At 39.2% G+C, this 20,891-nt stretch overlaps 1 protein-coding gene across 2 annotated transcripts; it reads right to left on the bottom strand.

The window, feature by feature from the left end:
* Positions 1-109: 109 nt before the first annotated feature.
* On the bottom strand, positions 110-19,601 carry LOC129674885 (UDP-N-acetylglucosamine transferase subunit ALG13 homolog). 2 transcript variants are annotated; one of them, XM_055604967.1, is made up of 4 exons: positions 19,491-19,601; positions 17,831-17,993; positions 15,108-15,246; positions 110-209 (listed from the first exon to the last, which is right to left on the bottom strand). In XM_055604967.1, the coding sequence occupies exons 1-4, from the start codon at positions 19,569-19,571 to the stop codon at positions 110-112; spliced, it is 483 nt and encodes a 160-aa protein (XP_055460942.1). In that variant the 5' UTR covers positions 19,572-19,601. The 2 variants fall into 2 exon arrangements, with proteins under 2 accessions (XP_055460942.1, XP_055460941.1); XM_055604966.1 differs by lacking the exon at positions 110-209 and adding an exon at positions 9,683-12,214.
* Between the last annotated feature and the right edge of the window lie 1,290 nt (positions 19,602-20,891).

Below are 20,891 nucleotides of genomic sequence, written 5' to 3' on the forward strand. Positions count from 1 at the left end.
GATGAGAAGAAAGGAACAGAGCGATGAAAAAAAGGAAAACACAAGACGAAGGGAAGACAGGCAGTTGTGACAACTGCTGGAGCTTGTTTAGGCAGGTATCCGAAGCAGCTCAAGGTCTAGGGAGAAGGCAGTTGCAGCAGGGCTGCAGAATCTTGGCACTTCCGGGAAGAACAATCAAGAGGCTGACTGGCACAGGACAGGACAGGACCCTGTGGAAAAACAAAAATGAAGAGCAGATGCTCCAAAGAATAAGAAACTTAAGTAGACATGGGAGGAATAAGGTAAATAGTTACAGAAAGGTGGGACTACAAAAATCAACTCAAGGTATATAAACTGACTAAGCAGCTCAACTCTAGGAATCTTCAGGGACTCTACTTCAGGAGGCTTCAAAGGAGATTATAATAAGACTCATGTGAGTAAAAAAGACTACTCCACAGTAAACTTTGAGCTCACTCCCTGAAATCCCAAATAGTTTCTGTCCTTCAGGTGCCTTCCAGAGGTTCAGGAAAGTAGTGCTGGGGGATTAGTTAACCAATTTGCTTTAGTATTAAGAACATCTTTTCTAAAAAGACAAAAAAAAGGGGCTGCACCTCCATCTGTTGGAACTAAGGATGCACGTAAAGATTGCCAAGCAACTAACTGCTTGACTATTTCAAGTATGAGAATAAAGCCAACTCATTTAATTCTAGAAAAAAAATTTGTCTACTAGGACCACTAAAAATAAACCTACCAATGTAATTCTTGAGGAATATCAAGTTACTGCCTAGTACTACTAGAAACAGGGAGACATATTTAAGTAAAAACAATGAGAGCTAGAGATGGCTCAGCAGTTAATAGCACATGTTGCAAAGGATTAGAGTTCTGTTCCCAGTACCAATATCAAGGGAATCACAACCACCTGTAATTTCTCTGATATCTATGAGCATCTGCACCCGCATGCACAGTGCATATACCAACAAAAGCATATATGTATATAAATCAGAAATAAATCTCAAAAACATGGAAATAATTAAAGTAGCATGAAATATCTTAAACAAACTTTCAAAAATATACACTTAAGATTCGATGGGACATAACTGACATGCTAGACATGTTATGTTGTAACATGTTATTAGGGTACTTTGCCAGGAAAAAAAGGTGCTCTGAATCTTGGGGGAAGGCACCATTTCTATTATTTCATTCTGGCACCAGGTATGTTATTTTTATTTAAATGCCAAAATACACTTTTTCCTCAAGGTGTTGAAGTTTAGAGACATACAGCTCAGTGATAAAGCCGGTACAATAGATTCAACACTAGCACCACAAATAAATGAAGAAATAAGTCAAAAGCTTGCTTTTCCTGTGTCTAGCGATGTTCAACTTGTATTTTTCCATCTGTACAGTGGTAACACACTAAATTAAATATGTAAAGTCTTATCTACAAGGGTTTGACTACAAAAAATAAAAACATACTCTAAAGAAAATGTTTGACTTCAGAGATGTTGCAATATAAAGCAGCTAACAACATTGTTGTTCTTGTATGACTGCTGTCTAAAGGCAAAACATGTATCATCACTTGTAACTTATGAATGAAATAAAATTCTGGTAGATGAGGAATAAAAGCTTGACTTTCCTTACCATGCGAATTTCACATTACCTTGTTTCTTTTCTAAAGAAACAATACAGCAGTGATAACTTTTTTAAAAGTTCTGAACCATACTGTTTGGTGGTCACTAATTAACTAAGAATGACTAATTAAGGGTTACAATTAAAAAGTTGATTCATTTTGGTATATTCTACAAATAAAGACAAAAAACAAATTCTCTACATCTAACAAACTTTAAGCATGGATATAAAACTTCAAAAAATATTATTCATATACTTCCACTTAAGAAAAGAATTGGCAGGGATAGGTCCAAGAAGACAATCAGAATATAAGAGAAACCTAGAAACAAAGATGGGGAAAAAAAAAAAAAACAGAAGAGAAAGAAAAGTACATATTTGGAAAACAAACGACAGATATGAAAGAACAATTTATTTTTGACAAAGGAACAAAGGTAATACAATAGACACAATAAAGTATTCATACCAAATAGTGAAAGAAATATCCATTCATAATGCAAAAATTAACCCTAGACCTGAAGTTCATAATGCTGAATAAAAGCTTCTGTATTTACCTTTGTACCAACTGCCTCCCAAGGAGGAAGTGGTTAAGGCAGCAAGAGAAAACCTGCAAAGAACTATCCCTGTGCCCTTTGTATTGTATATTTTAGCTTCTGAACTATAACATTTAGAAATCAAGTTAAAAGTTCTTAGAAATGTTTCTATAATTCAAGACCTTGGGTTAGGCCAAGTTGTTAAAAAGCATGCAAATTAGACTTTCATAAAATAAATTTTGCTCTGCAAATGAAATTGTTAGCTGGGTGACAATACAAGTCACAAATTAGAGTAAAAATACATGTGTATCACATATCTAACAAAAAACTGTACTGAAAATATTTATTAAAAACTATTTCACCTACTTCCAATGTCCATCCCATTTGTCATTCTAAGTGAGGATTGATCATCAGTCCTCAAGATACCTGATAAGCTAGGGTGAGATGGAAAGGGAGGACCACCTCCCCTATCAGTGGACTTGGAAAGGGCAGAGAAGAGATGAGGGAGGGTTGGATTGGGAGGGAATGAGGGAAGGGCCAACAGCTGGAATACACGAAGTAAATAACCTCTGATTAATATAAAAAAATAAAAATTATTTTAAAACTATTAAAAGTAGACTGGATGTAGCTCAGTTGATATAGTGCTTGCCTAGCTTGCTAGAGAACCTGAGTTCAGTACTCAGCACCACGTAAATTGGCATGGTAGCATAAGCCAGTAATCTCAGCTCTTGGGTGGTAGAGGCAAAATTACAGAAGTTCAACACCACCTGAGAGTACACAATGAGTTTGAGGCCTATCTCTACTACAAAAATAAAGTCAGCATTAACACTGCAATTTTAAAATGGGAAAAATATTTTAGGCTGTTTTTCTAATGGTAAATGGAGGGGGGCTATCAATTTTAAGTTGACAGTATTTAATTTGGCAGAATGCTAGCCTTCTGTGTAACGTGCCAGCCCTGGCTTTAAGACGATCAGGATGTTCAAGTTATTCTCAACAGAGTTTGAGGCCAGCCTGGGCTATAGTTTCTGCCATAATAAGTAATTAGATGTTCAGTACGATTAGCATTAGAAAAATGCAAATTAAAATCACAATGAGACAATTACACACCTACAAGAATGGTTATAAACAAGTGTGAACGGAGTGTGGAGAATCTAGCCCTAAAAATGTCTGAGGCAAACAGTGATTCCAAATACAGAATTCTGTTTATATGAAATATAAATATGCCAAAGTGGGAAATGTACATTTCTAAATCAGATAGTTACCTGGCGCTGTAGTAGAAACTGGCATTGAAAAGAAACAAACACAATATCTTTAGAATGATGTTTCACTAAAAGTTACCTAATTATACTTTGGTTTTTTGAGACAGGGTTTCTGTGTGTAGCTCTCACTTTCTTGGAACTCATTTTGGGGACCAGTCTGGCCTCGAACTCAGAGATCTGCCTGCCTGTGCCTCCCAAGTGCTACCAAATAATACTCTACAAAAACTGGTTAATTTCTAACATCCACTTTAAGGGAATTAGAATGATTTTTCATATATTCGGTTATGCATCCATCATAATTTGACACTTTGATCACTTGAAAATGAAATCCTCTATTTTATGGATATCCACCTCTATTCTAGCTCACCAATCCCAGTAGATTTACCTATTCTGGACGTTTCAAATAAATGTAAGCCTACATTATATAGTCCTGTGTGACTGGAAGTTTTTCAATCAACATCCAACTGCATTGTCACATACATTGGTATTTCAATCCATTTCAAGCCACAACTTGTCTGTTTTGCCAGTTAATAGAAATTTGGTTGCTTCCACTTTATACTATTAAGAATCCTACTACAAACATTTATATGTAAGTTTTTGGAAAGACATATATATTTAGTTCTGTTGGTGCTGGATCATATGGTAATGCTGTTATTGAAGGGAGAGTCAAATTATGTTCTACTTTATATTGAAGCAATTCTAAGAGTTAGGATGTAGAATTTCATTGTGGGTTGATTTGCAGTTCCCCAGGGTCCCATGGTATTAAGAATCTTTTAATGTGTTTTTCAGCCATTTTGTTTTGTTTTGTTTTGTTTTGTTTTTTGTAGTTCACCCCAACCCAACATCAAACCAAGGGCCTTAAGCATGGTAGACATATGTTCTACCACTATGATAAACCTCTTGCCCATTTTTTTTCTATTTTTAGTGAAAGCTGCTAAATACATTTTAGAATATGACTAAGTTTTTAAAAACATATACTTAAACCAGGAATACCAAGTGCAGAGAAAAATGGAAAACTATAATATATTACTAGCACAAACATAAAATATCACTGTCACCTAGTTAAACAGCTTCCTATATTGTTAAACACAAAAATTACTATATGACCTAGTAATCCCACTTCTAGGTGTTGACTTGGGAGAAATGTCCACACATAAATGTACTCATGAATGTTGACAGTAGCTTTATCCATAGGCACGTTCCCTCAAAATTAGAAATAATCTCAGCATATATTCATGAACTGATACACCCAGACAGGAATGGCCAGCAATACAAAAAGTAAAATGTTGATAAATATAGAACATCAATAAACCTCAGAAGCCTCATGTTAAGTCAAAGAATAAATATTCAACTATTATCTACTGTATGACCACATTTACTTGACAAATATGAGCCAGGCATACATCTTTTATCCCAGCACTAAGACAGATCTGAGTTCTGGGCCAGCCTGGTCTACAGAGTGAGTACCAGGACAGCCAGGAGCTACATAGTAGGACCCTGTTTCTAAAACAACCACTCCTCAAAGAAATAATTTTAAAGACAAATATGGAACAGACAAATTTTAACTTAGGTAAATTGTTAACAGAGATTAAGAATTGCAGTGAGAAGGGCGGGTAGTGGCTCAAGCCTTTAATTCCAGCACTTGGGAGGCAGAGGCAGGTGAGTCTCTGTGACATGATCAGCCTGGTATATAGCCAAGGCTACAAAGAGAAATCCTGTCTCGAAAAACAAACAAACAAAAATATTGCAAGGAAATGTTAACTACAAAGGGATAGCTAGAAGGAATGCATGATGATAATTAAATTGTTTCTTGGCTGAGATAGTGGAAACGGTATGCATCTGTCAGAAATTAAAATACTGTGTAAGAAAACAATGCCAAACTGTGCAAGGTAGCTCCCACCTCTAACCCAGCATTTAGGAATCCAAGATAAAAGAACATAGATAAAGAGTTCAAGGACAGCACGGAATACAATGGAACGCTATCTCAATTTCTTAATATGCTAATTAAATCATTTTGAAATTTAGAAAAAGCAGAAAAAATAAAATTTAATATTGATCTCAATAGAGAGGCCACATCTATTAAAATATGCCCAAAAAGAGATGAAAAATGATGATGACATAATAAAAATTCTAGCACAAGATAACCAGTTACCAACAGTAAAGTTGAGACTAAGAAGTAATTAGGCAGAACACTGAGAAAAGATCACTAGCACTATTCATCAGAAGGCTTCTGGAACCAGGTGGTGGTGGTGGCAGCACACTGCTTTTATCCCAGCACTAGGGAGACCTAGCACTAGGGCCAGCCTGCTCTACAAAGGGAGTTCAGGACAGTCAGTGGTACCCAGAGAAACCCTCTCTTGAAAAAGTAAATAAAATAATAAAATAAAAGATAAAGTTTCTGAAGTCAAGTTAAAAACTAAAGAAATTATTCTAAAACTTTTATGTTAAAACAGGCCTCATATCCATCCCTCAAAGTCACAAATTTAAATACCCATGTTTTTCTTTACAGAAAAAAAAAATTAAAAAAAAAAAAAACAACAATGAAGAGCTGGGGATATACCTCAATCAGTACGGTGCTCATAGCATGAATGAATCCCTGGGTTCAGTTTCTAATACCACATAAACTGAGCATGGTGGTGGCACATGCCTTTTATGTCCAACACTTGAACAGAAGTGATAAAAACAAGAAGTTCAAGGTCATCTTCAGGGACGAATCAAGTTAAAGGTCAGCCTAGGATACATGAGACCCTGTCAGACAAAGAGACAAAGATAGAGATAGAAACTCGGGCAAAAATTACTATGCCAACAAAAAAACAGATAACCGAAAATAAATTTCTAGATACCAATAATCTAATGAGATGAAATCATGGAGAACAAAACACTTGAAATAAAATGTAATGTAAATGTGAATAGAATGTAAGTAGTTCAATGTCTCCTATCAAACAAATTGAAAGGACACATAAGAAAATAAGATATAATGTAAAGGTAAATAATATGTAAGCAATGAATGTTACTTACCAAACAAAATCTAGGGTTGGATATAAAACAGGCAGTACAATGCCTGCCTTGCAGGCGTGATACACACACAGAGATATAGAAACACAATATAAATGATGACCAGTATATGAATAGATAAGAAAGTACAGTGTAACAGAGTGAAATATAATTCAGTCTTTTAAAAGTAGAAATCACATCAGTTCTGGTAATTTGAACAAAAATCTTCAAATCTTGCGTATTAATGTGAGTGAAAAAGAGTAGGCACAGAGAGTCCAATACTGTATATGACATATCTGTAATCTAAAAAGTTGAAATCACAGAAGTAAATAAGAGTTAGCAGGGCTTGTACCCTGGATAGTTTATAGGAAATAGAAAGTTGATTAAACTGGTACAAAATTTTAGACAGGTACAAGGCATGTTTGAAATTCAGAAAACATCAGTATGAGCACAGTCAATAATATGTATTGCAAATTATCACCATACATTTCACATATTTCACCACAGAAATAACAGGTAAAAGAAAGATTAATTTAGCTGGATTTAATCATCCCAAACTGCATGCAGGTAAATATGACAATATACTCTCTATAAATGTATATATTATAATGTGTAATTAAAAGTATTAATTTTTACAGTTTCTCCATGTAAGCCTATAGATGGTATTCAAGTTCTTAGAAATTGACTACACTATTTATAAAACACAGAAAATACTAGAACTGAAACTTTTGATGTTTGCATAACTGATATAAAAATTACATATAAACACAAGAGATAAGTCTCAGAAATAGTAAAATGGAACCTGGCAGAGAGGTGGTACAAGCCTTTTCAGGGAGGCAGAGGCAGGAGGATCACTGTGAGTTCAAGGTCAGCCTGGTCTACAAAGCAAGTCCAGTACAGCTAAGGCTACACAGACAAACCCTGTCTTGGGGTGGGGGGGGAATTAATTAGTAAAATAGGATTTTTTAAAGGACCTATGGGCCAATGTTAGACTTCATTTGCATGTAATAGAAAGCAATTTTCAGATATAAATGTATACTAGCCTTCAACTATATTGCATTTGAAACTCCAACAACCTTTTTTCTACAACAAAAAAAGGTTGAACACCTCTAGAAAAGTAGTTCTCAAATACATGTCTTTTTAAGAGTATCTCTTAACTAGGTTCTGATTTAGTAGATCTATGTGTATTTATTATTTGCAACGAGTCCACAGAGCTCACTTTAATAATCACCATTCTAAAACAATGTGTTCTACAAGTTATTACTAAGTCTTCTTTAAAAGGTTATTTTAAGACAAACCCCAAATTTTAATAAATACAGAATAATCTCTGATATTCACAACACTAGTTAGTAATACTAAAGGCTCCTGAGAAATGCTTGGTGAACTGTCAAAAGATATACAGTAGTTAAGGACTTGGGAATAATGAAAATACCAAGAAAAACATGTGAAGAAAAGAGTATCAGGAGATAACTTCAAAGCACAAATATTTGGTGCAAACAACAGTCTATAACTTATTTGTAATCAGGTAAAGCAATTGGGAGAATTTCATCACATAGATTCTGTGATAACAGTATACTTCAAGATTAGCACTGTAAAAACCCAAACATGCCCTGTATCTATGGCTAACATAAATGTGTAATTCTAGGGAGAGTAACCTAACTTCAAACATTGTCTTGTCATACCAATAAAAGATGGACATACACTAAAAGTTTAGTGCACCTATTACCACTCCCAGATTATTGCCCTTTGCCTGAACCTTTAAATAAAAGACCCACTTCTTCATCTACCAAATGGGACAAAATAAAACTATTTCCTAAGATGACTGCAGAGGTTAAATAAATTCATATGTAAAGTACACTGAATAAGCACCAATATATCAACACTTGGTAAACATTAACCAAAACTGCTGTTCTCCCTTCCCTATTCTTCCCAGAAAAAGTCATTTTGTACAGCACGGAATTGGACACAACATAGTTTTCAGCATTACCATTCCAATTTTTTTCCAAATGCAAATTTCAGTCTTAACTTTTTATATTGTCCTTTGTGCCATTTAACACTTAAGTAACCAGATCTACTTTTGTTATGTCCCAGAATCTTGTAACAAGTTTACTGCTTAGACTTGCAATACTTGATAACCATTCCAGCTCATTCTCTCCCAATTATAAGCATCAAATCTAAAGTACCTAATTCCCAAGGTCTTCTCATAGTATTACCTCTCATATACTCAAACACTATACATTTCCTAAAATTACTCATGTCACCTCTGAATCTGTCCAGTCAATTTTCCCCAGCAGTCAATATTTTCTTTTTTGTTGTTGTTGTTTTTTGAGACAGGGTTTCATTATGGAGCCTTTGCTATCCTAGACTCCCTTTGAAGACCAAGCTGACTTTGAACTCATGGCACTCTACCTGCATCTGCCTTCCTGAAAGCTGGGATAACAGGTGTGTGCCACCATGTCCAGCTTTTTTTGTGTGTGTGTGTCCTTACCCCTAAAAAATATAAATACCACTAATTAAATAAATATTAAACACTATTTCTCTTGCCCTGTGACTTTAAACTAAACTTTACTAAGCTGTATTTGGAGGGTTTTTTTGTTTTTTTCAAGACATGGTTTCTCTATGTAGCATTCTCTGTCCTAGACTCTCTCTGTAGACTAGGCTGGCCTTGAACTCAGAAAGATCCACCTGCCTCTGCTGGGATTGCAGGCATGCACCACCGCAACTGGCCAGAAATATTTCTAATGAGATTTTTTTTTTAATAGAAGCAGTTATGGGCTGGAGAAACGGCTCTGAGGTTAAGGGTACTCCTGAGTTCAATTCCCAGCAAACACATGGTGGCTCACAACCATCTACAATGATATCTGGTGCCCTCTTCTGGCACGCATGCAGAATACTGTGTAAGTAATAAATCTTTTTTAAAAAGAGGAAGACAATGTAGCCAGTCCTGATGAGACCTGATAGGCTAGGGTCAGATAGAAGGGGAGTACGGCCTCCCCTAACAGTGGATTTGGGAAAGGGCATGGGAGGAGAAGAAGAAGAGAGTGTGGGGTTGGAAGGAAATGAAGGAGGGGGCTACAGCTGGGATACAAAGTGAATAAACTATAATTAATATTAAAAAATAACAATTTCAAAAAACAGAAAAAAGTTACAAACATTTTTAGCCTGTTTATACATCCATATTACTCTCAAAATGGATGTGTACTCTCTTCCATCTCTAAGTCTATATAATTGTCTTAAAGTGAATTAAGTCAATTAAGACAGCCCTCTATGATTGATCCTGCTCAGAGAATTTTTATAGACTTCCAATCTCAAATCACAAGTTTGAGTTCATTCACCAAGGAAAATCCAGGTGTGAAACTACTGCTGAAAAACATCAAAACTTAATATTATGTATATAAATATATACATATTTAAAAATCCCCATTTAACTAAGTGGGGAAACTGAAAAAAAAAACAACTTAAAGTTTACAATAATTATGTTAACGTAAGAAAAACTACTCAAAATTGAGGAATGGAAATAAGGGATCACTTGGGGTTCACTAGCCAGCCACAGTAGCCTAGTTAATGAACTCCTAGCCAGTGAGAGACCATCCTAGAGGTGGATGGTATTTAAGGATAAACCCTGAGTTTATCCTCTGACTTCAGGCATAGAACAGGCACATACATAAAAGTTGATAACTATATACAAAAAAGGTATGACTGCTATTAACTCTCAACTATGGAGATGTGGATTACTCACACTTATGTTATTCTCACCAAAATTGTAGCCCAAAATGGCTTCCTTTGAGTACAGAGTATTTTTTAGGAACCTACTTTTAACACAAGTAAAACTTTAACATTAGCGCAAAAAATGACAACCAGGAAAATAAATCTAGAATATGTGAATACGGCCCAAGTAAAATGTTTGGAACAAGGTACACCTGCAGTCTCTATCATACCTATTGACTGATTTTTTTCTTACTGGGTAACTCAGGATAACCTGAAACTTGCTATTATAGGCCAGCTGACTTCTCCTAAATGCTGGGATTACAGCTATTCACCATCATGCTCAGCTCTGAAGTGTCTATCTTTATCAATAAACTGTATCTAAACTTACTATCAAAGAACTATTATGCTTAAAAATATCTTAAAAGTTCTGAGACACACACCCCCCCCTGGGCCATGGTGACACACCCCTTTAATCCTAGCACTTGGGAGGAAGATGCAGGCAGATCTCTTCGTTTGATGGCAATCTGGTCTACAAAGCCAAGTTCCAAGACAGTCAAGGCTACAAAGAGAAACCTTCTCTCTAAACAACCTAAAAGAGTTCTAAGACCACACTCATAACTTTCGTAATGCATTGTCACTTAAAAAAAACATGTATTTAAGTAATTGTACACATCAGATCACACATTAGCAAAAGTATAATAGTCAAACTGTTACACGTTTCATCACTATGGAGGGTATAAATTTTATGTATAGATGAGTGTTTTTTTCTGTATGTCTGTGGACCATACACATGCCTGGTGTCCCCAAAGGCCAGAGGGAGTAGGATTCACAAAGTTAAAAGTGAAAAAAAATTAACAGCCAAGTCATACTGTTGTATTTTTGGACTTAGGGCATTAATAAGATGATCACATTCTACTTACACATGTGTATGTCTTTGTGTAAATGTAGGCATGAATACCATGATGAGCTGGTAGAGATAGATGAAAACCCCAGGCTCAACCCTTACTTTTCACCTTGTTTGATACAGGGTCTCTTTTTGCCATTCAATGTTATGACCACCACGCTGCCTAGCCCAGTGTTTTCCAGAAATTCTCTCTACATCTACCATCTCATCATAGGAACAGGGATTCTAAATAAACATTACCATGCCTAATATGTTCATTCTGAAAATGCAAACCCACTGAGCCATCTCCACAGCCCTTCTCTGTTTTAGAGGAACAAATACTACCAGGAATGATGTGCCTGTAATCCCAGCACTTGAAGGATCAGAAAAGTTCAAAGGTGAACATATCTACTTTATTATTGAAGATAAAAGTGGTTACTCCATGTACAGTAGATGAATTACTTTAATTTTTTTCAGATTAACTATTAGTTTCCACAAAGTAATCACATTTTTTATGCTTAACGCAAAAAAGCCGTCTAAGTTTATAAACCTACAGATGATTTTCTCACCAAAAGGTTACATTGTTAGCATTTCTTTTTTATTATTATTCAAAAGAACATCTATGATTCTTATTAACTTTTTTGAATATTTTTGGTTTTGTGTTTTTGTTTTGGGTTTGGGAGACAGGAAGTCTGTGTGTAGCCCTGGCTGTCGTAAACTATATAGACCAGGCTTGCTTCAAACTCACTGAGCTACACCAGCCTCTCTGCCTCCCAAGTGCTGAGATTACAGGTATGTACCACCATTGCCTGGCCTGCTGCTTTTATGTTTTTCTTTTTAAACAATAAAATATCCATTTTAGATTTTAGGACAAAAATGTGAAGGCTATGTTTTCAAAGTTAAGGACTCACTACATATTCAAAGTTAGGGCAGCCTCATAAATTTACTAAAATTAGGATTGGGACCCCACTGCATTATTTATGCCACAAAATTCCTTATAATAATGTTTTTGTAGTAAATATAATAATTTATATTGTTCTACAAATACATATTATAAATTTCTTTTTACTTAATCATATTCCATGAACTGGATTTATGGGTATTTTAAAGTGTTGAGAGTTTATTTTTGTAATCCAACAACTTTATCCAAAAATGCAGAAAATTTTTCTGGCTGGCCAGGAGGATAACATTTCAGTGTTGATAAATCCATTGACTGTAACAGCCCAGGAAGCGTGCTAAAACAAAAGAAGAAAAATATCAGGTAATATGAGAGAAATTCTGTAACTTATCTGCCTGTTGCCCATTTGATGAAAGAACTGTAAGTTTTATATATTTTTATTATGGGAACAATACATACCAATACTGTTTTTTCCAATACAAAGAGTAACATAAAGATAAACTGAACAGACTTTTTTTTTCTCAAGACAGGATTTCTCTGTGTAGTCTTGGCTGTCCTAGACTCGCTTTGTAGACCAGGCTTGCCTCGAACTCACAGAGATCCACCTGACTCTGCCTCCCAGGGTGCTAGGATTACACACATGCACGGCTACACCCATCTCTTAAATTGTTTGTTTTGGTTTGCTTCTTTGAGACAGGGTTTCTCTGTATAGCCCTGGCTGTCCTGGACTCACTCTGTAGACCAGGCTGGCTTCCAACTCACAGAGATCCGCCTGCCTCTGCCTCCTCAAGTGCTGGGATTACAGGTGTGCGCCACTGCGCCTGGCTTCAATAGACATTTTTATCTGAGTTAAATGAAGTGTTTCAGAAACACAAATTCAAGGAAAATGTGTTTATACTGCTTTGTAATACTTTCTGGGACCACACAAATAAAACAAAATTTATGAAAACAGAATAAATTAAAAAACAAAAGCAGTAAGTCTCAGAGAAAACAGCTAGGATAACTACAGTACATCATTCGTGCAGATTGTGAAAAAAAAAACCTTTAAATTTTATTTTGTTTTTATTTATGTACACTGGTGTTATACCTGCATGTTTATGTATGTGAGGGTGTTAGATTCCCTAGAGTTGTAATTACACAGTTGTGAACTGCCATGTGAGTGCAGGGAACTGAACAAAGGTCCTTTGGAAGAACAGGTAGAGCACTTAACAGCTGAGCCATGTCTCCAGCCCCATGAGAAAACTTTTTACTGAAAACTATCATGAATTCTTCACTAACTAATCAGTATGTGGTCACCCATGCATATTTGAAATACGGTTCTAAACATGTAACTGTTACTTCAGAAAATTAATCAAGTCAATTAAATTAGAAGAGACAAAGCACCGACCAACATAGGTTTGGGGAAAGTGACTTATCTACACTAAAATATAAGCAATGTTTTTTGTTTGTTTGTTTTCAAAAAGGAGACACACAAGTTATTTTATCCTGTAGGAAAAAAAGTAAGGATGTTTTAAAAAGAACCAATATTTTCTCTTTAATAATATACTAAGAACAATAAAAAAAAATGTCAGAGCTAACTAGCTGGGCATAGTCATTCATACCTATCTCTACTCTCAAAAATGTAGAGGTTGAAGGGTAAGAATCGGGAGAATAAAGTTAGCCTGGGCTACATAGAGACCATCTCTAAAAAATAAATAAATAAAAGTTGACACATATTGAATGAAAATATTTTTCAGTAACTCGTAGAAATATTAATTTGTATATGTAGTTAAGATGTGTTTCTGTTATAAAGTGGTGCTATGAACTTTTAACAATATCAATTAAAGACAGATACTCCAATTATGATCCATTCCTAGCTTTTCTTCTGTACGAAGACTACATTCCCTCTCCTCCATCATTATAAAGATGAGCTCACCATTAATTTTACTGCTGGAATAGTCATTGACTCAGTCTGTCTTCTCCCACTGAGAATATCAAGCTTTGTTTACTGACATGTATGTATATACCAAATGTCTAAAAAAGCATGGCATATAACAAGTGCTCCATCTTTAATGAATGCACAAGTATATACCAAACATATGTACGAAACAGAAAAAAACTCCAAAGAAACACTTAGAATATTCTAACTTTAATATAGGAGACAGATATAGATATACAATTAATTTCTCTATGAGGTTATTTACTTTTTAAAAATACTAAATTAGTAAATTTTTAAAATCAAACAACTGGGAATTACTGACCTGGCCCTTTGGCAAGCTTCTAGTGTCCCAAAGAAGAACTAACAGAAAAACAGCATATTTCTTCAAGCTTCTATTGCGCTGCTGATCAGTTCCTATTGAATACTAATCCACTTCTAAGAAAACGATAATCCTTAACAAATATCCCTTTACTTAAAGTGCTTCAGTGGCTTCTCATTAAACATAAAATAAAATTAGAAGTCTTATATGAGCTATGCCCTCCCAGCTTCATACTCACTCTTCCCTGGTCACTATGCTCCTACCATATGAACCTTCTCTGTTCCTCAAGCATTACAAACTCCAAGTTCATTACTAAGTTAAGGCTTTCATAATCTCAAATTTTGTTTCCTCTAAACTTCATATAAGTGGTTCTTCCTTCTAATTCAGGACTCATCTCAAACATTAGGTCCTTTATCAAGCCTCTCCTACAGTGTACCTAATTCTTCCTTATCCTAACAATGACATTGGGCTGTCGCTTTATTTGTATCATAATTCACCATGTGAAATTCTAGCAATATAATATATATGCAATGCTTTGACTATAATCCAAGCACTTAAGACAGTACCCATTTTTATATTAGGTAGAAGAGAACATGTACATGAATATAATTAATTTATGGCTTCCAGTGGATAAATATCAAACTGACAACTAATTGTCAAAATAACTCAATTAATTTTTCCTTAATAAATATAAGCATACACCTTCTTTGAACACTAAAAACCTGAGTAGTAAACTACAAAACTAAGATACTTGGAAACCTGCACTCTTGTATGCATATTCATACATTGAAACTCATATATTAACAGTTAGCAATGAACTCGGGAAAAGACAGAACAGAGTCAAAGCTACAGACAAATGAACAGTTACAGTAGAGAAAAATCAAAGTATAGTTGATGAATAGAAAAAAGGTAAAAATCAAAGTCAGGTAAGTGGATAATAACTGCAGGGGAGAAATTTAAGGGACGAGATCAATTGATCAGTCTGTAATATACCTGCAGGTACAGTAGAAGAGATGTCCTTCTTTGTGCAACTGCTTTGCCAATTCAAACTGATGATTGTTCATTAATTTTTCATTTACAACTACCACAAGTGGCTTGCCTTTTTCAAGACTCTCCAAACAGCTTCCTGCACCTACAAAAATAAAAGCTATTGATTCAATTTTTTTAACGTTATGATACTCTATCATTATAGTTTTAATTCTAAACTTGAAAATTTTAGTACATAAAACCATGTAAAACAAATTGGCAAATGTAGGTCAGGTTTAATGGCACATGCCCCAAATCATAGGATGTGGGAGACTGAAGCGGGAGGATCATGGGTTACACAGGCAGACTCTGTATCAGTATCAAAAGTGACAAAACCGACTGGGGAGAGGGGGAGAGATGGTCTCACTCTGCAGCCCAATCTTACCTAAAAGTTGCTACATAGCCCAAGCTGACCTTGACCTCACCATCCTGTTTCAACCTCCAGAGTCCTGAGATTACCAAATCCCTAGTTGATACTAAGGAACTATACTTCACTCCTATTCAAACACAAACAGAAAAGGCAGACTTCTGGCCTGCAAGCATTAAGACCAGAGGTTAAACTCTGGTTTAGTTAAAAGCTGAGTTCAATCTGTAACACCAATTCGGGGAAGAAGGAGACAGGCAAATCCCTGGTGCTCATTAGCATTTCAAGTAAGCTAAATGGCCTAACTCCAGGTTCAGGGAGACTGTGGTTCAAAAAATAATGTGGAAGGCTTAAAGATGGCTCTGAATTCAAGAGCATGTACTACTCTCTTGCAGAGTAACTAAGTTTGACTACAAGTGCCTACAGCTCCAGCTCCAGAGTATAAAAATATACATAATTAACAAATATATCTTAGTGGTGTGGCAGCACACGATTTTAATTCTAGCACTAAGGAGGCAGAGGCAGACAGATTCCTATGAGTTGGTGGCCAGCCTGGTCTACAAAGCTAGTCCAGGGCAGCCAAGACTACACAGAGAAACCCTGTCTCATAAAAAAAAAAAAAAAAAAAAAAACCAAAAAACAAAAAAAAAAAAACAAAACAAAACAAAAAAAAACACAGAAAAAAGAAGAAAAAATCTTGCCGGGCAGGGTGACCAACACCTGTAATCCCAGCACTCCCGAGAGGCAGAGGCAGGCAGATCTCTGAGTTCCAGGTCAACCTGGCCTACAAATCAAGTCCAGGACAGCCAAGGTTACAGAGAAAAACCCTGTCCTAAAGAAACAAACAAAAAGACACAAACACATGCACACATGTACACACACAAACACACAAACGAGGGTGGGGTAGAGAGAGGGAAAGGAAGGAGGGAGAGAACAAATAAACACACTATTTTTTTTTTGAAAATTTTAAAGGCTAGCCTCTAATAGGGACAGGTACTAATACAGGAAAACAGTGCTTATGTGTTTACCCCTGAAGTGCCATTCCCAAGACAGCTGTGACTGTGCAAATATACATAATTAAAATGTATATCTCAGGAACTCCATCAGGCTGATTCTCTGAAAGCTACAAACTACTAAAAGTGTAAGTGTAATATACATACTTAAAACATAAGATACTTCCTAAGTATATAAGCTTATGCCTCTGAATATAAAATTTATAAACAAAAAATTCTAATTTTATTACTATAGGCTACATAAAGAAAATTTTTACCATATTAATTTCACACACGTTCAAAAGAAATATTAAATAGACAATCTTTTTTTTTCCAATTTATTTTTTCTTTATTATTTTTATTATTATTTATTGCAAATTTATTCACTTTGTATCCTGGCTATAGCCCCCTCCCCCATCTCCTCCCAGCCCCCCCTCCTTCCCTCTTTCCCCCTTATGCCCCTCCCCTAGTCCACTGAGAGGGGAGGTCCTCCTTCCCTTCTATCTGACCCCAGCCTATCAGATCTCATCAGGACTGTCTGGATTCTTTTTCTCTGTGGCCTAGTAAGGCCTCCAGGCCAGGGGGGGGGTGATCAGAGTGCAGGAGGGTATTGTGGGTAGAAGAACCAGAAGGGGACAGGAGCTCTACAAGAGACCAATACCCTGGGCCAAGGGGAGCCTGCAGCCACTGATGCACCAACCAAGAACCATGCATGGAGAGGACCTAGACCCCCTGCTCAGATATAGCCATAGGCAGCTCAGTTTACATTGGGAGTTCCCTAGAAGGGGGAGCAGCAGCAGTCACTGACATAAAAAGACAAGACAATCTTTAAATGTCAATTTCTACAATCCCAATCTTACAGCTGAAAAGGCTTCATGGTCTTCGGATATAAGCCCAAATACGAACTTCAAATTCACAATCTATTATGATCATTGCACACATTATCTTTCCCCTCCACCGTTTATAGAGCTTCCTATTATAAAACTGAACCAGAATAAATTCATAGCTCCCTACCAGGAAATATCTTTCTCTCTACTAAAGTTCCCAAATAATTACATTAAAACAGGGCTGTGAGGAAAATTATACAGTGTATCTAACTTAAAGATTTTTGAGCCAGGGAATTAGGTTGGCTGGCCTTCCCTTCTAAGTGCTGTAATTACAGGTGTGAGCCATGGAACTTGGCTTCCTTTATTGTGGTCTTAAAGATTGGCCCTTGGGCTTTTCAAATGCTAGGCATGTACCAAAAAAAAACTGAATTAGATCTCTAGCCCTTGTGAATTAAGTGTCTATGGTTTCTTATCAAAGACAGAACCCCAAGATCTCAGACCCTTTACCTGCGTGGCTGATGACAAGATCTGCTTGCTGAAGGTCTTCTTGCAAAGAATCCTTATACCTGTAAACATCCAGAGTGAATGACTCAGTACTGAATGGTTCAGGGACCACTGTGCCTCTACCAATTTGAAGGACAAGCCGGTTGTAACCAAGACTCTGGAGAATCTAAAACAGGAAATAAGAAAACGCGTTTGAGACCAGCAGTTACCCCACCTCCAAACTGCTGCTCCAAAGCAGGTGCTCTCTGAGCTCCACCTGCAGCGGAGTAGTAGTCAGTTTTCCAAACCAAACCCCTCTGCCCAAAGCACTGCCTCGAACCTCAGGACCTGCCAAGCTCGGAGAGCACAAATCAACCAACATACCTGGAACAGGGAGTCCAAAAATAGGCGGGCACCAAGGGAAGGCACCGACCGAGCCGGGACCGCTCAAAGCAGTAGCCAAGCCCCTCTTGACCTGCTAAAGTAGTTCAGGTGGGCTCGCGGACAGAGACCACCTGTTACCAGGGGGGAGAGGGGGGGAGGGGAGGAAGGACGTGTCAAGAGCCGGGGAGCTGCAGCTGCGCGGGGCAACCATCGCTCGCCCTAGGGGAGGGGGCTGCTGACCTGGGCGCTCGGGGAAACACTCTTGGCCGGAACAGCTGGGGGTCTTGGGCGGGGGGGGGGGGGGCTGGTACTGTCCTGGGAGGGCGGGACCTGAGAGGGCGGGCTCGCGGCTGCTGACGGGGGTGGGGTAGGAAGCCCACCGTGTCTGGCTCGAGGCGGCGGGGGTCGCGGGCTATGACGCTCTGGCAACAACCATTAAGGACCGGAGGTGGGGGGTCGTGGGCTGAGCCGCTGCGGGAAGACCGTTACGGGCCCGGGATGGGGGTGGGGGTCACGGACCGGGTCACTAAGAGGAAAACGGTTACGGGCCAAGGATGGGGATGGGGGTCGCGGACCGGGTTGCTAAGAGGAAAACCGTTACGGGCCGAGGATGGGGGGATGGGGATGGGGTCGCGGACCGGGTTGCTAAGAGGAAGACCGTTATGGGCCGGGGTTGGGGAAAAGGGTCGCGGACCGGGTTGCTAAGAGGAAAACCATTACGGGCCGGGATTGGGGGGGGGTCGCGGACCAAGCCGCTAGGGGAAAAATGTTACGGGCTGGGACCGCGGGGGGGAGGAGGTTTCAGGGTAGAAACCGCCGCCTGAGCCACTGAGGGGAAAGGCGTGGTGGACCTAGGGGGCGGGGCCCGCAGAGCCCGGGGCCAAGTGCGGCAGACCCCAGCGCCTGGGGGCCACCTGTGGGCGGCCGGAGGGGAGGGGCGGGCTCGTGAACCCAGGGGCCCCGACAGGGCTTCGGGGGTCGGGGGGCCAGACGTGGAAACCGTGGGGACCCCACAGTAACGGAAGGCCGGACCGCGGCAACGGAGGGGCGGGAGGAGACCGGGGTCGAGGGCGGGGGGGGGGGGGGGGGGAGGGGAGACAACGGAGGTAGTGGGTGGAGGGAGGCTGTGGCCCCGGAGGGAGGGAGGAGAGGCAAGGGGCCAAGGAGGCGGGGCGGTGGAGCCGCGGTCCCGGAGGAGCAGCCGCTGCCCTGCTGCCCTACGGCCCGCGGCGCGGGGGAGAGGCCAACAGAGCCGCAGTGGCAGGCGGGGCCGCCCTCCGCCCGCCCGGCCCCGACTCACCTCAACGCTGTCGCGGGCAGCTACACGGGCGACCAGCTCGTCGAAACTGGTGGTCCCGACTGTCACAAACGCGTTCTTCATCGCGCGGGTTCCAGATTCGGAATCGCTCGAGCGGATGTGATGTCATTGGGTCACGTGGGAGCCACAGGGGAGGAGGGAGGAGGCGGGAGGGAGGCTGGCCGGAGGAGGCGCGAGGGGGCTAGGCGGGAGGAGGTGGGAGGGGGCAGGAGAGAGGAGGCGGGAGGAGATTGCAGTGGGGCAGGCGGGAGGATGAAGGAGGAGGCGGGTGGAGGCAAGAGGAGGCGGGAGGAGGCGGGAGGCGGAAGTCCGGGAGGGGCCAGGTAGAGTGACCGACATTGGGAGAGAAGGAAAACCCTGCTAGCCCAGGGTCTGAAGTGTGGCAGGCTTATAGAGTCTGAGGGTGGACCAAATCCCAGCCTAGCCATGCTTTGGAGCCTTCCAGCTAAGTTCCAGAACGGCCGTGAAGGCTAAACATTTGCACACACCACCTGTGTTTTCTCTGCAGGACACCTGGGAAGGTTGTGGAAACTTGCCCAGTGTACAGTCTGTCTCCTGAAAAAAGGAGAAACCTGAACACCTAACTAAACTGTGTGCTGAACGTCTGAGTACCACAAACCTTTTTCGATCATGACTTTGAGATTTTCGTTCTCAAGAGCCCTTCGCATTTAGGAGAGAATAGCTTTTCTCAAGCATACCTTCCCCATCTTTGATTGGCCATCATAGCTCACGTGATGCAGGAGGCTTGATTGTTGGAAGCTCCAAGTCAGCATGGGATAGAGAGTGAAACCCTATCAGCAAATGAATGACTTAAAAGAAAGAGAAAGCAAGCAAGCAGGCTAACAAATGGACTTTCATTTAAGACTGTAATAAATGTCAGGTGGTGACTCATCCTTATTATAACTGAGATAGAAGGATCAGGATTTCCAGGTTAGCCTGGGCTACATAAGACATGTCTCCAAAAACAAGTAAATGAAACAGACCCTTCATAAATCCATTTCACTCTAAATTTAGTAGGTGCACAGCTAAAATGATCACTAAAACTCGTCATTCATCAGCAAATTCCTTTTGGCTCAAGAAAGAATGTATAATTTCTTTCTTATTTTTTTCCCCAGACAAGGTTCCTCTGTCCCTGGCTGTCCTGGAATTTACTCTGCAGACCAAACTCAAACTCGCACAGATCCTATGCCTGCCTCCCAAGTGCTTGTATTAAAGACTTGTGCCACCACTGCCCAGCTAGAAATTACATTTTTGAATCATCTGTATAATGCTTGAGTTTGCAGTTTCCATTTGTCTTTTGTTGTTGTAGTTGTTGTTGTTGTTGTTGTTGTTGTTGTTCTTCTTCTTCTTCTTCTTCTTCTTCTTCTTCTTCTTCTTCTTCTT

This window comes from Psammomys obesus, unplaced genomic scaffold, assembly GCF_907164565.1.
Source record: "Psammomys obesus unplaced genomic scaffold, mPsaObe1.curated_primary_1811, whole genome shotgun sequence".
Taxonomy (NCBI): Eukaryota; Metazoa; Chordata; class Mammalia; order Rodentia; family Muridae; genus Psammomys; species Psammomys obesus.